The sequence below is a fragment of the Dipodomys ordii genome, unplaced genomic scaffold (assembly GCF_000151885.1).
Source record: "Dipodomys ordii isolate 6190 unplaced genomic scaffold, Dord_2.0 Scaffold148, whole genome shotgun sequence".
Taxonomy (NCBI): Eukaryota; Metazoa; Chordata; class Mammalia; order Rodentia; family Heteromyidae; genus Dipodomys; species Dipodomys ordii.
This window is the reverse complement of record NW_012267364.1, coordinates 62,814-77,289: the sequence shown is the minus strand read 5'-3', so window position 1 is coordinate 77,289 and position 14,476 is coordinate 62,814. Positions and strand designations below refer to the sequence as shown.

Below are 14,476 nucleotides of genomic sequence, written 5' to 3'. Positions count from 1 at the left end.
CTCTGTTTCTCTGAAGAGCTTGAGGAGTATGGGTCTTAGTTCTTGTTTAAAGGTCTTATAGAATTCTGCTGTGAATCCATCTGGTCCTCAATGCAATTTTTAAACAGTGCTCTGTCCTCAACAAGGGCCTTAGCTTTGAATATCTATATTCTGTTGACATCACAGATTTATATCTACAGCACCAGAAATCTCCTTTAAGCTTCAGAACCAAGTATCTATTAGATATTTCCTTTAGGTAATCTCATATGTCAAAATCTGTTCTCTTGAACTCTTCCCTTTACTCCTTCCGTAATCCACTTATTCTCATTTTAGTAACTTCTCATACCAGAAATGCGAGCCATCACTTTCCCTGCTGCTACATCTGCTCTAATATCAAGTACTATTGAGTCTATTTTTTCAGTATGTCATTTCAGTGAACCATCACTACTACTCCACAAGTTTTTGGTAGAATCTTCACGGATCTGATCTTTGTCTTTTCTATATCTTCAATTCCTGTCACACTGTCTTTGTTTTTTTTTAATATTTTTTATTGCAAAGATACTGTATAGAGGAATTATAGTTACAAGATTAAGGTAATGAGTACATTTTCTATCGAGCATTGTTACCTACTCCTTTGTTTTCCCCTACTATCCCTTCCCTCCCACCTCCCACTTCCCCATCTCCTCCCTCCTTCCAGCCTCCAAGTTGTAAAGTTTATTTTCAACATAAAGTGTCTTGTACGTCTCATTGCTGTCTTTGGGTTTTTTATTTTGTTTTTATTTACTAGATCTTGAACTTCAGACCTTGTACACTCTTCACTGGTGCTCTACCACTTGAGTCACACCCCCACGTTAGGCTTTGTGCTGGTCAATTTGTAGCTGGAAATATAGGCATGAACCACTTGCACCCAGTTATCACATTATCATTTATTTTGAACACTTCTGTCTTCCTCAAGATCTTTGCACAGGCTGTAGCCTATGCCAGGAACTCTGTTTGTGCTTCCCCCACTTTTATGAGGCAGTTTGTTCTAATGACTATGAATTCCATGAAGGCCTGGTCTGTTTAGATAATCATTACTGTATTCTTGTTATCTAATAGAATAATGCATAAATTAGGCATTTAATAAGTAATAAATTAATAGTTAAGGCAAGAACACTTTACAAACTTCAGCACTGGAAAGGATCTAAGATGTCAGTCATTTAATTAGTATAGTCTCCCTTTCTATCATGTACTCCTTTTATATTCTAGTAAGGACTCTGGATTATTTCACAGAATAACTTCTGTGTCCTTTGCATTCCTGTCATTCTTCTCTTAGAGATATGACCAAGTGGAATAAAATAAGTTGATTATCCTCAGAGTATAGCAATGTGTTTCTGTTAATGCTCAATCAGGATCTTAGTTATTGCAAGGGCTTCTAGTCATCTAATATTTGATGACTTTTCTCCATATAAGTTAGCACACATTTTTAGTCTGTAAGAATTTCTTACAGCTGAGGTTGTTTTTTTTTTTTGAAATCACCCATGCTTCCCATGTGCTCTTTCACAAGTATATTACAAACATATTTCAGAGGAGAAAAATGTTGTTGAATACCTACTATATTCCAACACAATTCTAAATATTTTATAATACAGAAATAATATACCTAAAATACACAACAGGGTCATGAAGTGTGTAGCAAGCAGTTAATAATGGAATCTAGAATCAAACTTCTTTTTAATTATTACCCTATTGCTTACCAGTTGTGTGATCTTTGATAATTTCCTCAAATCTTGTTTGAATTGTACCTTCCTTATGAAGTAGTTGTGATGATACAATAAATTAACAAGATAGTACAATGGAGCTAGCACAGAGAGGTAAACATGTTAACCATTTTCTCATTCAGTCCTGTAATTATCTGTGTGTTAATAAATATTTTGATTATAAAGATGGATGAGAAAACTGATCCAGAGAGGTTAGGTTAGGTTAAGACAGAGCTTGAATTTAAACTTGTGTTAGGGTAAAAGGATCATGGATGTTTATCTGGTAAGAGTTATGCACAGACACTGTTCTGTGGTGTGGCAATACTTAACACTTTCCAGGATTGCTCTGTAGGATGCCCTGATTGTAGCTCTACCTAGCCAAGCCCAGCTTCAAATAAACTAATTGGAGGAACAGTGACACTGAAAGATAGAGCAAGTCATAAAAATCAGTCCCCTGCCCAAGACTATAAGGTCTTTGAAGCAAAAGGTGGCATATTTATGAACCAGGTGTGGTGGTACACACCTGTAATCCCAGCACTCAGGAGGATCTTGCTATACGTAACATACCCTGAAACTCAGTGATCCTCCTAATTCAGCCTCTTGAGTGCTGAGATTATAATTATGCTATCACACCAGCCGGAATCTTGCTTAGTAATTACTTTAGAGCAACCAGAAACCACTATTGAAATTTGTTCACTTGCCTTTTTTTCCTTGGAAGTAGAGGTCTTACTGTGTTGCTCAGTTTTGCCTGCAACTTCTAGACGTAAGCAATATTCCTATCTTAGCCTGTAATAGCTGGAACTGCACATGTTAACCCATCTATTGAAATTTATTTAGTGTATTTCTTTTGGCTGGTCAGACAGAGGTCAGATGTCACAACTTGTTACTAAGTCATTAGGAATTATAATGTCTTGTTTTCTTGGAAAGCAAGGATTGCTTTAATCTTTTTAAAATGTATTTCAACATTGAAAAGTATATTTAGGCATTTATTTTCTGCTCTTAGTTTTTGAAAAACTTTGCAAAATTTAGTTACATTTATTACCTTGCTAATATTTTTGTCTTTCAGGAGTCCCAGGAAAGAAGGTGGTGAAGTCATTGTCAAGTGATCTCGGACTTGTACAAGGAAATCGCTTTCAGCAAAATCATTTAAATTAGTGAACTAGTGGACTAGTGTATAGGAAACATTAAAATTGAACAATGACTCAGCCATATATTTATATCAGATTATTGGGAGCCTGTTTGTTCATCGTTTCTCATGTTCAAGGTAAATCTGTGGCTTTTTTGTTTGTTTGTTTTGTCAGTCTTGGGGCTTGAACTCTGGGCTTGGACACTGTCCTTGAGCTCTTCAGCTCAAGGTGAGCGCTCTACCACTTGAGCCACAGCGCCACTTAGTTTTCTGGTGGTTAATTGGAGTTGAGAGTCTCACATATTAAATTATTTCTGTATATAAAAACCACCTTTTCTTGTTTTCTTTCAACTATGTCCCTTTCTAAGCAACTCTGTTATATCAGCACAACTTTTAAAGACACAAAGAAGAGACATAGGCCAAACAATTTGTTTAACTTGATTGTGATACAAACCTTTTTAAGTATTTTTAAAATTTTAGCCTTTCTTTCTTTTATTTTATTTTGTTATTTTAATTGTGAAAATACTGTACAGAGGGGTTAGAATTACATGGGCAAGATAATGAGTACATTTCTTATCAAGCATTGTAGCCTCCTCCTTTGTTTCCCCTTCCCATCCCTTCCCATCCTCCCCCCACTCCCCCCACCAATGTTCTTTCCCCCCACCAAAGTTGTAAATTTTAGCCTTTCTTAACTTGTTTTCTCATCTATAACTTAGGTAGTATACACAGCGTGTGAAGGATAAAATGCAATAAAGTTATCAAGAGAACAGCTTAGAGCCTGAAAAACAAGTGCTCAAGGCTGAGCTTTAAAATGCCTATCTCGGGCTGGGAAGGTGGCTCAGTGGTAGAGCACTTGCCTTGCATGCCTGAGGCCCTGGGTTTGATTCCTCAGCACCACATAAGAAAAAAGCCGGAAGTGGCGCTGTGGCTCAAGTGGTAGAGCGCTAGCCTTGAGCTGAATCGCTGAGGGACAGCACCCAAGCCCAGAGTTCAGGCCCCACGACTGGACCAAAAAAAATAAATAAATAAATAAAAATGCCTATCTCCTTTGTAAGACCATAAAAAATAAAGATGATAATTTTAAATCATTGTCATTATAGGTCTTAAAAATATGAGTGCCAAAAAATAAAAAAATATGAGTGCCACTTGGCTATACTAAATACTAAGATTTCTCCATAGAATATTAAAATATGACCAGCATTGTAATTTGAGCTATGTGTTAATTGTAATATGAGCTATGTACTCATACTTTGGAACTCCCAAACAGGAAGTTATTTCAAGGACTCAGATGGAGTATTTTTGTGCATGAGTCTTTTTCTGAATGCCTTAATTAGGGTAATATTTATACTGAAAAGATGCTTTTTATAAAGGAAATTTAGATAGAACTTATTGATATATTCATTTTCTTAAGTTTTTTACTTTATAGGCTGTACTTTGATGTTTTATTTATAGTGATAAGGACTAATATTTACCCACAAGAAGAAACATAGCAGTGTGTCTTTTTTTTTTTTTTTTTGGTTTACCCTTCCTTCCCTCCACTTCTCTCTTTTGTCCTCCTAAAGAGACAACAATAAAAAGCAGTAACAACAACAAAATGCTTCCATTTCCTATAATTTGTTTTGATAAATAGTACTTTATTTTTTGGGGGGTGTCTGGTCGTGTGACCTGAACTCTGGGCCTGGGCGCTGTCCCTCAGCTCTTCAGCTCAAGGCTAGCGCTGTACCACTTGAGCCAGAGCGCCACTTCCGGCTTTTTTTTTCTTTTTGCTTATGTGGTGCTGAGGAATCGAACCCAGGGCCTCAGGCATGCAAAGCAAGCGCTCTACCACTGAGCCACCTTCCCAGCCCCGATAAATAGTACTTTAGATGTTCAGAGTAATTCAGCTTTTAGGTTCTTCCCCAAGTGTATCCTATTTTAGTCTTTCTGTTTCTGTGTAAATGCATAGAGCCTTGAATATGTTATCATGTCCAATTGTATTTTAGATCTAGCTTCCACATATGCCAGAAAACGTGCCATTTATCTCTCTGAGCTTGGTAAATCTTATGTTTCTCTGTTAATGCACAAGCACAGAATGAAGCCTGGAGCTTGCTGTATTTTGTCTTAATACAACAATAGGTTTATCATTACCTTGCTCAAATATAGAGCCTTCTTATAAAAGCCACTTTTATCTGTGTGATACCAAATTATATGATGTAAAACTTAAACTTACATTGTTGTAAGTTTTGATCAGTATTAGCCAAAGCTGTCATGGTTGTGAAATGAAAGTTAGTAGTCATGTATATTTTCTACCTCATTCTGAAGGCTTGACTTCCAGTCTTCAAGCTTGCTGGGCTTGCTTGTTTACCCTTTGAGCCACACTTCCAGCCTAGCTTTTTAATGATTAATTGGAGACAGAGTCTCCTAGATTTCCTGCTTGGGCTGGCTTCAAACTGAGATCCTCCAGATCTTAACCTCTTCAATAGCTAGGATTACAGGCATCAGCAACCAGTACCCAGCATGGAAATAACTTTTGACTGTAGCTTTATCTTGATTTGTATCTTAAGAAAGCAGATGTCTTCCTACTTTGATTTTCTTGTGATAAAATAGAAATAATAACACTTCATTTAGTTATACACACACTTTTGAGCATCAGATGTTACAATATAGAATATTGTAACTTTATGCTACACCCAAAAGTCATCACCACAGAGAAGCTAGACAGAGTGGCACAAGTCCACCTACAAGTCACCTACTGTAGGTCAATTGGTGCTTAGGCACACCTCTAGACAGGAAGCAAGACCCTGAAAAAAACAGTGCTGGAAGCCTGGTTCAAGTGTCAGAGTATCTATCTGCCTACAAACTGGAAGGCCCTGAGTTCAAACCTCAGTGCCACCAAAAAGAAAATACAAAAACATATTTAAGTCCATAGGTTCATGTTGCCACTTAAAAATAGCTAATTGAGCCAGGCACTGGTGGCCCACACCTGTAATTCTAACTACTCAGGAGGCCGAGATCTGAGGATCACAATTCAAAGCCAGCCTGGATAGGAAAGTTCCTGAGACTCTTATCTTGGAAGAACCACCAGAATACCAGAAGTGATGTTGTGGCTTAAAGTGGTAGAGCACTAGCTAGCTTTGAGCAAAAGTGCTCAGGGACAGTGCCCAGACCCTATGTTCAAGCCCCACAACTGACCAAACAAACAAACAAAACAGATTAATATTGAAGGACACTGAAGAACTCATTAACTTTGGAAACAGGTAAATTAAGGGGGGAAGCAAGCACTAATCCTGCCTTTTATGATATGTACTTCTCATACCCAACTTAGATAAGGAAACCATCTCATTATGGAGCTATTAATATAGGTCATAAATACAATGAAATGCTCTAATTGGAATACTGCATTTTTCATTACCCTGATTGAATTAATCAAGCTAGTCCTTAAAATTAGAGATAAGGGGGGGCTGGGAAGGTGGCTCAGTGGTAGAGTGCTTGCCTTGCATGCCCGAGGCCCTGGGTTCGATTCCTCAGCACCACATAAGCAAAAAGAAAAAAGCCGGAAGTGGCGCTGTGGCTCAAGTGATAGAGCGCTAGTCTTGAGCTGAAGAGCTGAGGGACAGTGCCCAGGCCCAGAGTTAAGGCCCCACAACCGGACCAAAAAAAAATTAGAGATAAGGAGACGTTTCTGTTTCTCTTTACCACAACTTGGAAAAGTAGCCTCATTTCAGGTTCTCAGAAGCCACAGGTCACTAATGGCTGCCATACTGGACAGCTAGCTCCTGATCTTAACTACCATTTAAAACTGTAGGGGCAAAGGAATGTGTTACAGTGATGCCAAAAGAATACAGTTAGAAAATCCAGATACTATAGAATACAAGCAACCTTATATAGGTGTGCACCACTATTCCCATTACTATCCTTGCCTGTTGTTTTTGTTTTGTGTGATGTGTGGTGTGTGGTATAGTTAGTGTGTGTGTGTGTGTGTGTGTGTGTGTGTGTGTGTTTGCTGTTCTTGATGATTTTTCCCAAGCAGTTCTTAAACTGCAATCCTTCTGTCTCACTTCCCAATTGGCTAGAATTTCAGGCAAGAACCACCACATGTGGGTCCTCTATAAAATATTCTTTATGTTTGTTTACTTTGAAGCATGACATATCCCACTAGACCCACTAGGCCTCACAATTGTAGGCTTTTGTTAGCTTGGGTTTAAAGGACGGCTGGTGCTCTAAAGTAATGATGGAAAGGTGTGCAGGATCCAGACCATGCTAGGCCTTGGCAGGACAGATAAAGGAGGCTGGATTTTCTTCTGTGTATTTTGAAACCTGTAGTACATTGATCAGATTGATGTGCATTAATTGGCAGCTCTGTGGAAAATGGATTCGAAGGGCAAACAGCAGAAGTATAGCCAGTTTGGAGATTTCTTACTTAACTGTGGGTAGAACATGATATGGTAAGAGCAGTGGATTTGTAGAAAAATATGGGGAAATGAAGTACACTTTGGAGACAAGTCAAGAGTTCCATTTAAGACAAACTGATTTTGAGGTATCTAAGCAAGTGGTAGCTAAGGGGTAAATTAAGAAACCATCAATATAGAGATGGGTGATAGGGTTGGAGGTGGGTAATATTGCCTAGGAGAGACTACAGAGAGGCTCTGGCAACTATTGTTTTCCTGAGTTTTGAATGATGGAACCCTCAACAATTCTCTCCCTCCCCTCCTCCCTCCCCCCTCTCCCCTCTCTCCTCTCTTCTCTCCCCCCCCCAACCTCTCCCTCACCTATTCTCCCTCACCCCCCCTCCCTTTTTTGGTGCTGGCACTGGTGGTTGAACTCAGGATCTTAATTGCTTTCTTGGCTTTTTCTGCTCATGGTTGTCACTCTTGTCTCTTGAGCCACACTCCAGTTTTTCAGGCCTTTTGCTGGTTAATTGGAGATAAAGAGTTTCTGGGATTTATCTGTCCCAATTGGTTCAAACCTCTGTCTTCAGATCTCAGCCTCTTGAGTAGTTAGGATTATAAATGTGAGCTACTGGGGACTGGCAGGATCATCAACTTTTCTTGGCAGCTCTATGAAATACAATCAGTAAACAGAGTTTACTGTCTTGGCTCTTCATCACCTCTTGCTTTAGTCTTCAGTCTCTGCTCCCAGCAGCTCTCTGGTTCTCTTCAGTTACTTTAGTTGTTAACTGAGCCAGAGGCTCTACAGCCCTGGGAGTCCCAGAGGTACAGCTTCAGGAATAATTCTCTAGCTTCCTTGTGGCTGCTGGAAGCCTGAAGCAAGAAACCCAGGGTTTCATCTGCTACTTAGTGTTAGTTGCTAGCTTAGCCTGCTTTATTTGTGATAAGGAAATAAACAATAAGTAAACATTCTAGTTGAAGCCTCCTATACCAACCTGACAGAACTCCAAGATAGCCTAGAAAAAATGCATGGCACACTTGTCAATCACAAACTTCTTTAGGAACCAATTATAATCTTTGTAGAACATCAGTCACACCCCCATCTGGTCCTTAAAGTAGCTGCAGAGTAAGCAGGTTTTTGTAGACCTGGGCTTACCTTGCCTAGAGTGCTTTCCTACAGGTTGCCTTGAGCAGTTGTGACTGGAAGAGGGCCTCCTGAAATAGAACTGACTTCAGTATCCCACTAGTAGCAGTGGCCCATTAAGCTGGAATGGAGTTTACTCAGTAGAATTGCGGAGTGTTCAAACTGCCAGACTGCCAAGGGATTTTCATGCTCAGTTCCAAAAAAGGAGTTATTTATTTAACAGCTCCTTGCTCTAAACAACCAGGCACTAGGGAAGGGTCTGTCAGTTGTTAATCAGTTAGCTGTGGGTCTCCTATCCCATAGTTGAACTTGTTTAAAGGTGGGGCAAAGGGCAGGCACTAAAGGGTTCTTCAGGCAAGAATCTGTTGTGGAATTAACATCACCAACTATATTTAACAGTACTTAACTGCTGGCCATTGACATTTAGTTGGGTCCCTCTACCTGTGTCTTTCATTAGTGCAAAGCTTGTGACATAGCCATGTCTGGATAGCCCATAATACTTAGTATTAGTCTTGTGCATAAGTTTATAAATAACTGTTAATTATATGAATTAAATTATCTTAATGAGATACATTAGCAGCAATTATTACAATAAAGAAACTTAGAAACTTAACTGTTGAGAATGGTAAGCAATTAGGTTTTCAAAAATGACTTATTTACAAATTCCATTTTTGAATACAGGGCAGAACCTAGACAGTATGCTCCATGGCACTGGAATGAAATCAGACTCTGATCAAAAGAAGTCAGAAAATGGAGTGACCTTAGCACCAGAGGATACCTTACCTTTTTTAAAGTGTTATTGTTCAGGACATTGCCCAGATGATGCTATTAATAACACATGCATGTAAGTATTTGGTGTAATCCTTAAGAGTAAGAAAGGTACATTTAGTACTACAATTAATAATATTGTTTGGGTATGGGTTTTTTTTTATCTCTGGTATCTTTCCTAAGAACTAAAGGTTTCCTGTGTTAAATATAAGAACTTTGTTACCATTAAATAATTAATGTTAATTTTATTATGACATGGTATAGCCTTTTACTTTTTTCTGCAATGCTAGGGCATAAACCAAGGGCCTTTTGCATGATAGGTAAGTTGCTCTACCACTTAACTGAGCTACATTTACAGTAGGTACCACTGTTGCATTTGTCATTTATGTAAATTTTTTAAAATTCATGATTCAAAACTTTTCCCTGGTTTCCTACAAAGCTAGCCTGGGCAAGAAAGTCTGTGAGACTCTTTATCTCCAATTAACCACCAGAAAACCAGAAGTGGCACTATGGCTCAAAGTGGTAGAGCACTAGTCAAGCAAAAGAGCTCAGGAACAGCTCTAAGGCCCTGAGCCCCAAGACTGAAACAACAACAAAAATCCCTATCAGTAAAAAATGACGTTCAAATTCTTGGTAATATGTCCTTTCCAAAGATGTTTGTCATAATGTTGACTACAAAATTTTATAAATTAGCTTTCTATGATCATGTGACTGATTAACAAAGAAGATACATATCAATTTGGCACATTTAGAGGATTTATTTAATAGAACATTTTTCCACTTAACATAGGTTACTCGTTGGCTCTTTAGATTTTAGTTCAGACCCAACAGTTTTAATTTATCTTAAAACCTGCTTGGCAGCTGAGTACAATGACGTCTGTCATCCTACCTACTCAAGAAAGCACAGGTGGAAGGGTGCTAATTGAGGCTAGTCTTGACCGAAGACCCTTATCTCAGCATAAAAAGCTGGGTGTGGTGGTATAATACATCTGTCATCCCAGCAGTGGCAGGAGGCATAAAAGAGATCATCATTTAAGCTGACCTGGGCAAAAAGTAAGATCCTGTATCAGAAATAACCAGAACAACAACAACAAAATGGAGGTTCAAGCAGTAAAGTACCTGGCTTAGCAAGTACAAAGCCTCCGGTTTAAATCCGAGTGTCATCAGAAAAAAAAAAAATTGGGGACTTGGGGTATAGCTTAGTACCTAGTACTTAGTACCTAGTACCATTGGAGCCAGGGATTCCTATTTGGTAATTTGAATTAAAAAATAAGATACTGAAAAGTCATATTTAAACTGATTTCTTGTTCTTCGGTATTTTGAGGGGGAGAATGGGGGAACAAGGTCTTCCTCTGTAGCCAAGGTTGGCTTGGAACTCATGATGCAATTACAATATGTACTATTATACCTACCTGATCCTTCAGTACTTTCTGATGTGAAATTACATTTTTTTCCCCTCTCTTTCAGAACTAATGGGCATTGCTTTGCCATCATAGAAGAAGATGACCAGGGAGAAACAACATTAGCTTCTGGGTGTATGAAATATGAAGGATCTGATTTTCAATGCAAGGTGAGATCTAGATGGAACCCATGAAGAATGAGGCAGAGCTGTGTGGACAGCATTAAGTGCCCTGGGAGTGGTGTGCCAACTCTACACACTGCTGTGTGTTCACATTACCAAATATCCTGGAAGAACCAAATTCTTCAAGTAATATGACTATGCTAATTAAGTTCCCAATTACTTTACTTGAAAAAAGTTTTAAATCATTCCAGGGTATCAGTACTGCAAAAAAATGATATTGTCACACCTATTTGTAAATGATACTGTTTACTGAATGCTTTATTTTATTTATTTATTTTTTTTGGGTCCGGTCATGGGGCCTGAACTCTGGGCCTGGGCACTGTCCCTCAGCTCTTCAGCTCAAGGCTAGCACTCTACCACTTAAGCCACAGCGCCACTTCTGGCTTTTTTCTTTTTGCTTATGTGGTGCTGAGGAATCGAACCCAGGGCCTCGAGCATGCAAGGCAAGTGCTCTACCACTGAGCCACCTTCCCAGCCCCCTGAATGCTTTAATAAGATGATGAGCAGTAAACTTTTTGCCATCAAGACAGCTTAGAAATGTTAAGATCTCATGAAAGAGGTATATATCTAGAGTTATCTGAGCCAGGCATCTGTGGCTCACACCTGTAATCCTCACTGCTCATGAGGCTGAGATCTGAAGGTCACAGTTCAAAGCCAGCCCAGGCAGGAAAGTCCATGAGACTCTTGTTTCCAATTAACCACGGGAAAGCTGGAAGTGAAACTATGGCTCAAGTGATAGATCACTAGCCTTGAGCAGAGAAAGCTAAGGAACAGCACCCATTTCCTGAATTCAAGCCTAACATGAAGTAGATTTAAAAAAAAGAAGAAAAGGCAGGGCTGGGAATGTATCTTAGTGGTATAGCGCTTCCCTAGAATGCATGAAGCCTTGGGTTAGATTCCTCAGTACCACACAAACAGAAAAGCCAGAAGTGGTACTGTGGCTCAAGTGGTAGAGTGCTAGCCTTGAGCAAAAGAAGCTCAAGGGCAGTGCCCAGGCCCTGAGTTCAAGCCCCAGGACTGGCAAAAAAAAAAAAAAGACATAGCGGAGGTAAGCACTGGAAACTAATGGTTTGTAGTCCTAACTACTCAGTTGGCTAGAGCTAAAGGATTAAAGTTTAAAACCAGCCAGGACAGAAAAGTCTATGGAGACTCTTGTCTCCAAAACAACCAACAAAAAAGCAGGTCTGAGGGCATAGCTCAAGTGCTAGAGTGCCAGCCAAGCAAGGAAGCAGAGTGAGTATGAGGCCCTGAGTTCAAACCTCAGTACCACTTAAATAAAAAAACAACACAATGAACCCTAAGATATGTACTCAAATGTTTTTTTCTTTGATGCGATTGTTTCTAACACATTTATAAGATTATTTCTTTGTTGCTTTGTATGTTCCTCCCCCACAGTATAACCCCTGCTTTCACTGTATTTGATGTCAGTATAATTTGTGGAGGGGAAGGGAAAAAACAAATCATTTAAATAGGGATACAGGTGGACCCATTGCAACAATGAGATGTACAAGTCGAAAACAAACTTTACAACTTCGGTGGGGAGAGAGGAGCATTGGGTGGGAAGGAGAGGGGGAAGATGGGAAGTGAGGAGGCCATGATGCTTGATAAGAAATGTACTCATTATCTTGCCCATGTAATTGTAACCCCTCTGTACAGTATTTTCACAATAAAAAAAAAACCCACAATCATGTGTTTTAGGAATCAGAGGTTTGGTAATAGTTATGAATGTCTTCATACCTCTGGTTATATACCTAACCTATCCAAAACTTTGTGTAACCATTTCTCAAGAGATTCTGCCAATGTTTTTGGAAAACAGCCCCAGTTAGAAATATATATAATTTAAGTCTTGGCTAGGCCAGAAAAATTATTATTATTTAGAAATTCATAAGATCAGTGGAAACCTTCAAGGTTATGTATGTCTATCTTTTATGTATGTCACCCATTGGGCAAATGCCTGCCAATATGCCTTACTCTCTTTGGATCATAGAAAACAAATCTTGGTTGGGAATGAGGCTTAGTGGTAGAGTCCTTGCTTAGCATGCATGAAGCCCTGGGTTCAGTTTCTTAGTACCACATAAACAGAAAAAGCCGAAAGGGGCATTGTGGCTCAAGTGGTAGAGTGCTTACCCTTGAGCAAAAGAAGCTCAGGAACAGTGCCCAAGCCCTGAGTAGTCTCAGGACTGGCCAAAAAAAAAAAAAAAAAGAAGAAGAAGAAGAAGAAGAAATCTAATTGCTCCTCCTGATGATAGCATTTTATTCACTATCCAAAAAGGTTATTTGTAGTCTACTTTGCTTTCCATATCCTCTTTGCCCAGTGAAAAAGAAGAGTTCATAGTAACCTCAATTGCTTCTTATGTGTTCAACTTGTGATTCAGGGTTAGCCTCTCCCCAAACTCCAAAAAAATGTCCACCAGACCCCAATCTCCCCATCTCATCCAAGAAATGTAAATGTGATGCTGATAGTCCATACCATCCTAAGCAGAAATCAAGACTCTATTGCAAAATTAACCTGAATCAAAAGGCCTACACTTGAGGCATGGCTCAAGCTGTAGAGCACCTGCCTAACAAACACAAATCCTTGAGTTCAAACTCGAGTACAGAAAAAAAAGTTTTCTTCACTTACCTGTTTTATGTGATAAAGTGATAACAGTTGGCATCAAATTTTGCATCAATTTCTGTTGCATTGAGTAAAGAATGATGTAACAGTCCTATTTTAGAGTGTCATTATGAATAGTAAGTAAGCCAGAAATTTTGTTTAGACTTGGCACTGTTGTCTCATACCTGTAGTCCTAGCTACTTACGAGGCTGAGATCTGAGGATCATGGTTCTAAGCCAGCCTGGGCAGGAAAGACTGAGAGACTTTTATCTCCAATTAACCACCAGAAAACTGGAAGTGGAGCGAGCTATGGCTTAATGTTGTAGAGCACTAACCTTGAGCAGAAAAGCTCAGGGACATCATCCAAGCCCTGAGTTGAAGCCCTACAACCAACCAAAAAAACAAATAAAAAAAAAAACTTTATTTAGGAGTTAATTTAGGAAAAAAAAAATTCCAACACTTTTTGCACATTTTGGTAGACATCCCTTCTGTTAAACCCAGCACCTAACCCAGGAGAGCATCTTTTGATCTTCCCTAAGCCTTTTTTTAAAATTTAATTTTATTTATTAATTTTTCATTGTGAGAATACCATACAGAGGACTTACAATTACGTGGGCAAGATAATGAGTACATTTCTTATCAAGCATTGTGGCCTCCTCTTTGTTTCCCCTTCCTCTCCCTTTCCCTTTCCTCTCCCTTTCCATACTCCCCTCACCTCCCCCCTTCCCACCAAAGTTGTGAAGTTCGTTTTTCCTGGACATAATGACTTGTACATCTCATTGTTGCAATGGGTCTACCTGTATCCTTAGTTAAACGATATGTTTTTGCCCTCCCCCCCCCCCAAATCATACCAACATCAAATACAGTGAAAGCAGGGGTTATACCATGGGGGAGGGACATACAAAGCAACATAGAAATCATCTTATAAATATGTTAGAAACAATTGCATGAAAGAAAACAAAACACTTGAATACTTATCTTGGGGTTCATTCCCCTAACGTCAACTTATTTGACCTTTTCTGCTGGACTCTTAGACATATACTAGTTATCCATAAGCCTTTATCTCAGTATTTACACAACTTACTAAGTGTGGATCAAAACCCGATGCCAGTGATTACACTTCACAGTCCCGTTCTTTGCTGCCCTCTGCTGGTAAATTAGCTTGTTACATGTCT

General features: G+C 39.1%; 1 protein-coding gene across 1 annotated transcript in view; it reads left to right on the top strand.

The window, feature by feature from the left end:
• Positions 1-14,476, top strand: part of Bmpr1a (bone morphogenetic protein receptor, type IA) — a 132,779-nt gene that overhangs the window by 98,331 nt on the left and 19,972 nt on the right. Inside the window, exons 3-5 of the mRNA XM_013032094.1 lie at positions 2,785-2,982; positions 9,037-9,199; positions 10,591-10,693. Coding sequence (XP_012887548.1) covers positions 2,916-2,982; positions 9,037-9,199; positions 10,591-10,693 — 333 coding nt within the window. The 5' untranslated portion in view covers positions 2,785-2,915. The remainder of the gene's footprint in view (positions 1-2,784; positions 2,983-9,036; positions 9,200-10,590; positions 10,694-14,476) is intronic.